At 36.0% G+C, this 11,755-nt stretch overlaps 1 protein-coding gene and 1 long non-coding RNA gene across 2 annotated transcripts in view; one reads left to right on the plus strand and one right to left on the minus strand.

The window, feature by feature from the left end:
• Positions 1 to 1,270: 1,270 nt before the first annotated feature.
• Positions 1,271 to 11,755, minus strand: part of LOC105137854 (uncharacterized) — a 17,801-nt gene continuing 7,316 nt past the window's right edge. The window contains exon 3 of the long non-coding RNA XR_844656.1: positions 1,271 to 1,282. This is a non-coding gene — a long non-coding RNA (uncharacterized LOC105137854). The remainder of the gene's footprint in view (positions 1,283 to 11,755) is intronic.
• LOC105137853 (UPF0481 protein At3g47200-like) lies at positions 2,772 to 9,435 on the plus strand. The gene is made up of 2 exons (XM_011043751.1): positions 2,772 to 3,047; positions 8,396 to 9,435. Exons 1-2 carry the CDS (start codon positions 2,904 to 2,906, stop codon positions 9,329 to 9,331), a joined length of 1,080 nt encoding a protein of 359 aa, XP_011042053.1. The 5' UTR covers positions 2,772 to 2,903; the 3' UTR covers positions 9,332 to 9,435.

Consider the following 11,755-nt stretch of genomic DNA (forward strand, 5'->3'; position numbering starts at 1 on the left):
TGTTTTGCAACTTGTAGGTTAGGGTTGATGATTGTTAATTAAATGCATATTAATTTAGATTGTTGTAAACCCTTATGAAAAAAAAAAATAAACGATTAATTAAATTAATATTGTATGAAAAATTTGAAATAAATATGTAACGAGCATGAGAAAACAGTTCCAAGGAATTATAATGAAAAGAAAAATTAAGAAAGAATTGTATTTTAAGCACGGCTTTAAAATCAACAACATTGCCGGGGAATAATAATAAGTTTGTGAAGAAAATAAATTGTAAAAATACAAAATAAAGATATTTGAAATAAGAAAATAATCTTGATAGTTGAGTAAAATAATTTATATGATTTATACAAGAATTAAATAAAAAAAATTTGAATTTTTAAAGAAAAATTACAAACTAGCTAATTTTACGCTACTGTAATAAATAACTTTTAATGTGATCGTTATATTAAATTGAAATTTTATGTAGGTTTTTTTAAAATAATTTTTTAATTTAAATTTAAATTTCAGAATGTTTGGATTTCAATAAAAAAATTTCATGTTAAGTACAGTTAATGAATAAAAAATAACACAAATAATTGCTTAGAAATTTCTTCAAGAATCCTTCCATGTGGGGCATGGTTGCATGGGATACAAATGAATAAATGGATTCTTGTATTCATCTGCCCTGTCTTTTGTTCCATGTATAAACAGCCTTAGGTTTGCAGCTGTCCCTTCTCTTTTGTTCTCTTATTCATGGCACCTCACAGAACAGGTCAGACGGCCTGGCCCTTATTCAATGGTGGGAAAAATTAGAAGGGAGCAATCCGCTACATGATTTCTCAAAGTTTATTTTATAAGATAAAATAAAATATTATCATTCCAGCTACTGCCACAGACATGCGGTGTTTTGTGGCTTAGATCTTAAACAGTTAAGAAAAAAAAATTCTAAGAGTTTGTCTTCCTAAAACATTTAGTACCTTATTTTTTGAAGAACATTTGGTGTAGATAGGGAAACCGAAACATATATTTGATATCTTTAATTGATTTAATGTAAAATGATATTTTAATTTTAATAATGTAAACATATTTAATTTTATTAATAAAAACATTTTTTATTTTCAATATTTATTTATATTTAATTTATGAATTTAATATTAGATAAATAAATTTAGATTAAAGATAAAGTTCATGAATAAAATTAAATACTTTACACAAAAGATTATAGAGATATAATCATGAAATTTTTATTAAAAATACGAAGTTGTTATTAGTAGAACTGCTTTTATATAGCCATCAAAATATGCTTCAATCATATTAAAAAAAAGATGTCTATTATACGTAGAATATTTAATGAGATATAAAATATTTTACAAATCAATCTATGTGGTAGCATTCACGCTTCGACCAAAGTACCAAACCACACATGTAACTATCAACTAATTAATCCTTAATCACCACATGCCACGCATGTAACTACCATGTAGCTGCTTGATGCATTATTATCAAATTAAGATTTATAAGTAAAAAAAAAGATAGTAACATCTATCTATATTGCCAACCTTTTCAGACGCGGACATTCAAACAAATGCATACATTTATGAGACATTTATCATTCCTGCCAATCCATCAATTGGTTGAATCAATAAATAATTAATGATTCGTGAGTTTTCCTTTTCAACAACAGTAAAAACGATTTCCACACTCTTGAATGATGGGCCCTCCATCATTATTCACCTCTCCAGAGATCATAAAAGGGCCGGGGACCAAGCAATTGTCACCTTCACATTGCCAACCAAGATCAATTGTCACCTTCACATTGCTAACCAAGATTCTCCTTCGATCTGTTCATGTAAAAAATTAAGAATAAGTAAAAAATTAGGAGTTAATTTCTCCTCCTAACTTTATTCTTCTGAAAAAAAATAAAATCTGGTATGGGTACGAAGAGAAACCAAAACATATATTTTTGGCGTTTCTTTAATGTAAAATGATATTTTGTCATTAGAAAAAAAATATATGATAAAGAAATGTGCAAATAATGTTGATATTCTTTTCTATTATGAAAACTATTTTTGACAGAATTTTTTATTTGGAATTATAAAAAAAAAAGGTCAAACTATATATTGGATCACAATTTTAGTTTATTATTTAGAATTAAATAGAGATTCATTTGACACCTATAGATGTTACTATCTTTTTTTACTTATAAATCTTAATTTGATAATTACCCACAACTATATGATAGTTACATGTGTCGTATGTGGTGATTAATTAAGGATTAATTAGTTGATAGTTACATGTGTGGTGTGGTCAAAGTGTAAATGTTTCAAGTGGTTGTTCAACATACATTTTTTTTTTTGTTAGAAAGCCATTCATTTTCCTGTGGGCTTTTTCATGGAAAGGTGTTTTTTTTTTCCTTGTTTTTTGTGGGCTTGCTAACGAGAAGTTGGTCCGCCATTGATTTGCTTCCCATAAGAAGGTACATTTTGATACCAATATAATTTAAGTGAGCCAAGTGTCCATGAAAAATATCTGCGTTTAGCCATTATATTGCTATTTGTGTGAACATGTGAAAAGACATGAAAAATATCTGCGTTTTCAGGATATGTTTTTTCATGGTTTGGTGATATTATACACGTGCTGGTTATGAACAGAGCAAGCGATTATCTGAGTTCAATCACAGGATGGAAATTGGTGGAACGTCAAGTAGTGATCAACAGATAAAGGATCAGAGCCATGAAGTTTCACTTGATGTCAATGAGTTAGCTATTTCTTTAAGGGAGCAATTAAAAATCAAGAAGGCTTTCTCCCTAGCATGCTGCATCTACAGAGTCCCGGAACGATTGCGAAAGTTAAATGAAAATGCATATACACCTCGAGTAGTCTCAATAGGCCCTCTTCACCATGGTAAGGAAAACCTAAAAGCTATGGAAGACCACAAAATAATGTACCTGCAGCAGTTTCTTGAACAGAACAAGGTAAGTGTGGAGGATTTAATTAACATTATCAAGGAAAATGAAACAAAATTACGTGATTGTTATGCAGAGACCATTGATCTTAGTAAGAAAGACTTCGTGTTGGGTGTGGACACAACATGGTTGGTGGCAGCCATGTTAGACATGGCTAAAGTCAATGGTGGTTGCATGGTGGGTGCCTAACCAAAGAAATTGTTGCCCACCATTGTTGACTAAAGAAGAAACTTGTCTCCCACATCAGCTATAAATAGAGAGTGCCATTGATAGCTGATGAGCACTACGAGATAGAGAGAAACACAGAGAGAGAGCTAAGGGTGAGAGTTGAGTTGAGTTGAGAAGTTTTCTCCTCCTCCTTGTTTTGTTGTTTGTATTGCTTTTGAGCTTGATTAATACAAACCAGTAGCTCCGTGGAGTAGGCAAGTTGCCGAACCACGTAAATTTGTGTGTGTTTGAATGTTTGGATCTCCTAACAACTGGTATCAGAGCTTGTTCTTGAAAGTTCTTGAAAAAGAGGGTGTTTGATCCAAACTCAAAAATCAAAGTTCTCAAAACGTGTTTTTGAACATACCACCGTGAAGAGGACGACGAGAGGAATCCACTGGTGAAAACCCGGCGAACATCCGACGTCCTGCATGCCCGCACGCGCCTACACGCGCCACCACCAGGACTGCCCACGCGCACAGACGCGCCGTACGCGCGTCACGCGTCTTCCTCGCCAATTCCTGCAAATCGACACTGCCACGTCAGTAGCCACGTCAGCCGTCCAGCACAGTCAGCAGACGCGCGCCCCTGCCACGTCAGTCGTCTGACCGGTCAACCAGCCACGTCATCCCTGCCACGTCATCACCACGTCAGCACTGCCACGTCATCCAAAAAATCTCTGCGGGTCTGCCACGTCAGATTCGGTGGACCCCACATTGCCTACGTGTGTGACACGTCATCCTGACACGTCAGCATAACTGGGTTTTGATCCGGTGTGGCGCAGCGACTATTCCAAACTTTGATTGCTTAAATCGGAGCCATCCGAAGTCCGATTTGGGTGATCTCAGTGTCGTTTCCAGCATTTTTGGCCATTCCGGACACATCTGTAAGGTCAGATTTTTGAAATTCAAATCTGAGAAAGAGTAAAAATGGCTGATGAAATAAAGGCTGCAGGAATTGAAAAATTTGATGGAACTGATTTTGGATATTGGAAAATGCAAATTGAAGATTATCTATATGGAAAGAAACTTCATCTTCCTCTGTTAGGGAGCAAGCCAGAAAACATGTCAGAAGAAGATTGACAAATACTTGATAGACAAGTCTTGGGCATTATCCAGCTATCATTGTCAAGAAGAGTTGCTCATAATGTTACAAAAGAGAAATCCACAGCAAGATTGATGGAAGCCTTGTCTGGGATGTATGAGAAGCCATCAGCAAATAACAAAGTGCACTTGATGAAGAAGTTGTTCAACCTGAAGATGACAGAAAGCACCTCTGTTACACAGCATCTTAATAATTTCAACACCATCACAAATCAATTATCATCCGTTGAAATTGAGTTTGATGATGAGATCCGAGCACTTATTTTGCTAGCTTCACTTCCAAGCAGTTGGGAAGGTATGAGAACAGCCGTAAGCAACTCAGCCGGAAAATCCAAATTAAAGTATGATGATATCCGAGACCTGATCTTAGCCGAAGAAGTACGAAGGAAAGACTCAGGTGAAAGCTCAAGTTCAGGTGCAGCTTTCAACATCAACACTCGAGGAAGGAGACAAGATAGAGGCTTATCCAGAGGAAGATCAAAATCCAGGTACAGAAGCAAAAGCAAGTTTGGACCCAGGAAGCAGGTTGAATGTTGGAATTGTGGCAAACCTGGCCATTTTATGAGGAGTTGCACAAAACCAAAGAAACCTGAAGCTGATTCTGCAAACGCCACTACAGACGAGGTACAAGATGCTTTGATTCTTGCTGTACATAGTCCTATTGATGATTGGGTTCTTGATTCTGGAGCTTCATTTCACTGTACTCCACACCATGAAATGATGCAAAATTACACTGCTGGAAATTATGGGGTAGTCTATCTGGCCGATGGACAACCATTGGAGATTGTGGGTATAGGAGATGTGCAAATCAAGACAATGAATGGATCTACATGGAACTTGCAAAATGTAAGGCATGTTCCTGAACTAAAGAAGAAGTTGATCTCGGTCGGACAACTTGATGATAGTGGCCATTCAATCCTTTTCTCTGGAGGAATGTGGAAGGTATCAAAGGGAGCAATGGTTTTGGCTCGTGGAAAGAAAATCGGCACCCTGTATATGACCACAAGATCAGCAGATATAATTGCCTCTACTAAAGCAGAAAATCAGGCGCAGCTATGGCATTGTAGACTCGGCCATATGAGTCAAAAGGGGATGAAGATACTTCAGTCAAAGGGAAAGCTGCCAGATTTAAAAAATGTTGATCTAGACATTTGTGAAAGCTGTGTTCTCGGAAAACAGAAGAAGCTCAGTTTCTTAAAGGTTGGCAGGACCTTAAGACCAAGAAAACTAGAACTGGTGCACACAGATTTATGGGGACCAGCTCCAGTAGCATCTCTTGGCGGTTCTCGGTACTATGTCACTTTTATTGATGACTTTAGCAGAAAGGTATGGGTCTACTTTCTGAAAAATAAATCTGATGTGTTTGACACGTTCAAGAAATGGAAGGCTATGGTTGAGACTGAATCAGGTTTGAAGCTGAAATGCTTACGATCTGATAATGGAGGAGAATACATTGATGGAGGTTTCAAGGAGTATTGCGCTGTCAACGGTATCAGAATGGAAAAGACAGTTCCAGGCACACCACAACAGAATGGTATTGCTGAACGGATGAACCGGACCATCAATGAACGAGCTAGAAGCATGAGGTTGCATTCTGGGCTACCTCAAACATTCTGGGCTGATGCAGTTCATACTGCAGTTTACTTGATCAACCGTGGACCATCAGTACCTTTGGAGTTCAGACTGCCCAAGGAAGTCTGGAGAGGAAAAGAAGTACAGCTTGCTCACCTAAAAGTCTTCGGGTGTGTTTCCTATGTACATGTAGACTCTGATGCTCGCAACAAGCTGGATGCCAAATCAAAGAAATGTTTCTTTATTGGCTATGGAGATGAAGAATTTGGATTTCGGTTTTGGGATGATCAGAACAGGAAGATTATCAGAAGCAGGAACGTGATCTTCAACGAGAAAGTTTTGTACAAAGACAAATCAAGTACAGAACTAGAGATAACTGATTCAGATACGAGTCCACAGAAATCTGAATTCATACAATTAGAAGGGCTTCCTGATGTTACCACTCAAGAGTCCACACAAGATAGTTCAAGCACTTCAGTACCCACCACTTCTACACAAGATAGTGCAGAGCCAAGTGAACCAGTTGTTCGCAGGTCTTCAAGGACTATAAAGCCTCCACAACGGTTCACACTTCTACTGAATTATATCTTGCTGACCGATGGTGGTGAACCATTAAATTATGAAGAATCCTTACAAGATGGAAACTCGAGCAAGTGGGAGTTAGCCATGAAGGATGAGATGGAGTCATTGCTGAAGAACAAGACTTGGGAGTTAACCAAACTGCCTGAAGGAAAGAAGGCCCTGCAAAACAAGTGGGTTTACAGAGTAAAGACCGAGCATGACGGAAGCAAACGGTTCAAAGCAAGACTTGTTGTAAAAGGGTTTCAGCAAAAGAAGGGGATCGACTATTCTGAGATATTTTCTCCAGTTGTGAAGCTTACAACAATCAGAGTTGTTCTGGGGATAGTAGCTGCAGAAAATTTACATCTTGAACAATTAGATGTAAAAACAGCATTTCTTCATGGAGAATTGGAGGAAGACATTTACATGCAACAACTAGAGGGGTTTGCAATACCAGGAAAGGAGAGTCAAGTTTGCAAACTAAAGAAGAGTCTATATGGTTTGAAGCAAGCTCCAAGACAGTGGTACAAGAAGTTTGATAACTTCATGAGTAGTACGGGATACACAAAATGTCAGGCTGATCATTGTTGCTATGTCAAACATTTTGACAACTCCTATATCATTCTACTGCTATATGTGGATGATATGTTAATTGCAGGTTCCAGCATGGAAGAGATTGACAAGCTAAAGCAACAGTTGTCAAAACAGTTTGAAATGAAGGATCTGAGAGCTGCTAAACAAATACTTGGCATGAGAATCATCAGAGACAAAGACAAAGGCATACTAAAGCTTTCACAGGCAGAGTATGTCAAGAAGGTTCTCAACAGGTTTAGTATGGATAATGCTAAGCCAGTATGTACACCTCTGGGGAATCATTTCAAGCTCAGTAAAGACCAGTCACCAAAAACTGAGCTAGAACGTGGATACATGGACCAGATCCCATACGCCTCAGCTATCGGCTCCTTGATGTATGCCATGGTCTGTACTAGACCAGATATTGCCCATGCAGTGGGAGTTGTAAGCCGATATATGAGCAATCCTGGAAAGCAGCATTGGGAGGCAGTGAAATGGATCATGAGGTACTTAAAAGGCTCATCGGAGACATGTCTTATTTTCACAGCTGGCGATTTGAAACTTGAAGGCTTTGTAGATGCTGATCTAGCAGGAGATGTTGATAGCAGAAAGAGTACTACAGGTTATATATACACTCTAGGAGGCACTGCTGTTTCTTGGAGTTCTACCTTGCAAAAGATAGTTGCTCTTTCAACGACAGAAGCTGAATATGTTGCAGTTTCAGAGTCCGCAAAAGAGATAGTATGGCTACAGAGTTTCCTGCAAGAATTGGGCAAGATGCATGGAAAGGGTACTTTGTATAGTGACAGTCAGAGTGCAATCTTCCTTGCCAAGAATCCAGCATTTCACTCCAGAACAAAGCACATACAGATCAAATATCACTTCATCCGGCAACTGCTCGACGATGAACAACTGTTACTTGAAAAGATCTGTGGAAGCAAGAATCCAGCTAACATGTTAACCAAAGGAGTCACTCTTGATAAACTGAAGCTGTGTAAAGCTTCAGTTGGACTTAAAGATTAAAAAACAGATCTAGCGCCATTTGTGTCCAAGTAGGAGATTGTTGGGTGTGGACACAACATGGTTGGTGGCAGCCATGTTAGACATGGCTAAAGTCAATGGTGGTTGCATGGTGGGTGCCTAACCAAAGAAATTGTTGCCCACCATTGTTGACTAAAGAAGAAACTTGTCTCCCACATCAGCTATAAATAGAGAGTGCCATTGATAGCTGATGAGCACTACGAGATAGAGAGAAACACAGAGAGAGAGCTAAGGGTGAGAGTTGAGTTGAGTTGAGAAGTTTTCTCCTCCTCCTTGTTTTGTTGTTTGTATTGCTTTTGAGCTTGATTAATACAAACCAGTAGCTCCGTGGAGTAGGCAAGTTGCCGAACCACGTAAATTTGTGTGTGTTTGAATGTTTGGATCTCCTAACACTTCGCAACAATGATTTTACTGGATGCTGTCTTCATTATTATGGTCTTACTAAACATGAAGTACTTTAGAGGGTTTTATGGCAATAGACGTGGTGACCACATTTTCTATCGTCCATTTAAGATAATGGACGTAATGTTTGATATGAGCTTGCTTGAAAATCAGCTTCCATTCTTCATCCTTGAGAAGTTGTTTCAGCTATCCAGTGTAGCTTCCAATCCTGAGAATTGCCCCCTTACTGAACTTACATGTGGGTTATCAAAAGGTCAATGGGTTAACTGGGTAAAAGAGGACAGTTGGAAAATAATAGATTCATCTGGAGTCCTGCATTTCGTTGACTTCCTAAGAAAGTGTCAGGAACCAACAGAGAAGCACTGTCCAGCGAAAGAAGAAGCTTATTTAAGCGCACCCACTGCGACGGAGCTCCATCAATCTGGAGTGAAGTTTAATCGTCCCGAAAAAAGCTCATTATTAGACATAAGATTCAGTAATGGGATTCTAGAAATTCCACAACTAAAAATATATGATGTGATAGAAATCTTATTCAGAAATCTCCAGGCCTTTGAGCAATGTCATCATGTGTACGGGGACACTTTCGTAAATGACTATATTACTTTCATCAGCTGCCTCGTCAGTGCTACGAAAGATGTGGAAGTACTTGCTCAGAATGAGAATTTGAAAAATATGCTAAGCAGTAACGAAGCAGTGTCGAATCTTTTTCACAATCTTATCATAGAAAATGTTATCTCTTCAGAAAGTTTTCTTCCGGGTCTCTGCGAAGAGCTGAATTTACATTGCAGAAGGCGTAGGTACAAGTGGAAGGCAAACTTGAAGCAGGTTTACTTCAACAATCCATGGACCGGCATCTCCGTTTTTGCTGCTACTTTTCTCCTTTTACTCGCTGTAACACAAACGGTGTGCTCTATCATTCAATTGTGATAAATATTTAACCCCCTTGTATTTTCTTTTCCTTTTGTGATTTCAATGTTCTTAAAATCCTGAGCAATATTTGCTCTTTTCGTTTCTTGTTTTCCTGATGATCTTGTTGCGTGCCCTATCCTTCAATTGTGATAAATATTTAATCCATTTGTATTTTCTCTTCTTTTTATGATTTTAATGTACTTCAATCCTGAGCATTTTTAATTTTTTTTGAAATAGTTTAAAGTTTTACTAAGAAAAATAGCTACAAGAATAATACCTTAATTTATATTAGATGAACAAATAAAAAAAATAAAAAAAAAATACAAAAGTTATTGCATGAAACAAAGGAGTGCAACACCTCCCTACTATTAAGCACTAGAGAGTTGGAATTAAGACTTATCCATAAAAAAAATACTTTGGCACACAATAGAAAAACAAATTTAAAGGTTACAAAAACATAATTAAAAATGACATTATTCAAAAATTTCACACAATACATGAGAAACGAAGCATAATGAGAGATTCTGCTGCTTGTCTTTAACCATTAATAGCATATATTGTTAATAGATTTTGAAAAAACATTGTAAAAACCCTAATTAGAAAATAGTTTCATCCATATATTTCAAGTTAAGTGGTGGTGAATGAAAAGGTGACTTGAAGATTCTAAGTTTCTATTGCAAAAAATGTATCTTAATTTCTAAAAGATGAGGTAGTTATGCTGGAATAAAAAATTTCTTGTGGTTACTTTGTCTTGGACAAGGAATTAGAGAAAAAGTTGTACTTTTGGTGGGGTTAGTTTTATCCAAATAAAAAATTAAGATAGTTTAGTTGATCCATTATTTTAATTTAAAATTTTACACTGAAAATGCTATTATTGTTGAGAGTCCAGATTTTCTTATTCATTTTGTGGCATTAAAAAGACTTGGAATCCAATGAGAGTGATAAAAGGTATAGTTGTTATTATTAAAAATAAAATAAAGATTTTTATTGTTGTAGGGACCAAAGCTAGATTTCATCGTTTCATCTATCCGTGTCAGCCACTAAAGTAGATTTAGAAAAAGACAAAAGATATAGCCTAGAAAGCTATTTTGAGAGGGTAGTTATGAATCTATTCTAGCTAAAAAGATGTTAAATTACCATTTCCTACCATGAATTTATAATGATTTATGAAGATATGATGAACTTGATCTAAATAATGAACATAATATTTTTCTAGTTCTTAGTGGGTTAGTCGTAGACAATGAAGATTAATTTTTAGAAGTTGTACATCAAAGAAATAATCAATTTTTATAAACTTATACAAAGTGCAAAGTCTCCAAATCCATTTTAATAACATAAACACGGCTTTGTTTTTTTTATATAAGAGAGCCTATATTGAGGCCTTTTTGTTTTTCTGATCTTGTTATTGAATAAATTCATTCTCTTTTTAAAAAATATATATCATAAAAATTTAATTAAATATAAAATATGGCTTTTAGATTTTTCTAGAAAAATTCTAACTTCAATCCAGCAATAGATTATAAGTCATATTCCGCTATTTAAACTTTTAAAAACTCTTCAGAAACTGAAAATCTGAACTTTCAATGACTCAATGTAATAAACATTATTATACAAAAAATAGCAAAGAAACTTTCCCACGTCACAAATGAGGGAGTAAAATGTTGCAAATTTCTTCATTTTAATTCAGCGTCAGCACATCTAACAAAATATAAAATTAAAAAAAAGTCATTATTTAAAAGCCCTTTAATTATGGCTTTGTATTGTTTGAACTAGTAGGAGTGCAAATTCATCTGATAGAACCACTATAGAACCAGACTTGGAAAATCTTCAAATAAATTTGAGTCACCAATGATCCCGGGCTTTTCATTTAGATAGGTCATTTGCGAGTACTAAACCTTTTTTTGGGCTTTAGATCCAAATACAGATTTATTAGGTTATTTCTAAAAGTTTTGGGCTTTTTATTTAGATAGGTCATTTGGGAGGACTATAAACCTCTTTTTAAGCTTGCACCTATTTATTAGGTCCAAATACATATTTGTTAGGTTATCAAACATGGATTGAATATAATAAATTTGTTTCTAATTGATTAGAGCCTCCTACATCAAATATTTACCCCCACTTATTGATTATAATTTTAAACTACATAAATAAACAAGACTCAAAGCTCAAGCTCTGTCCTTTCTGTAATTATTCTTCGAGGATGATCACTGCTAGCAGTAGCAGCATGATATCATATTGCACACGTCGTTTCTGCACTTCTTAATAATCCCGAATAGACCTTACCTCCATGATGCCGATCTGAATTCGGCTGTAAAAGACAATAAGTTTGTATTGATTGTGAATCATATAAATGCCACATTGTCACAGTACAGAAAAAAATTTAAAAGCCTCATTGACCTTACCTATATATATATATATATATATATATATATATATATATAT

This window comes from Populus euphratica, unplaced genomic scaffold, assembly GCF_000495115.2.
Source record: "Populus euphratica unplaced genomic scaffold, PopEup_1.0 scaffold70.1, whole genome shotgun sequence".
NCBI classification, from domain to species: domain Eukaryota; kingdom Viridiplantae; phylum Streptophyta; class Magnoliopsida; order Malpighiales; family Salicaceae; genus Populus; species Populus euphratica.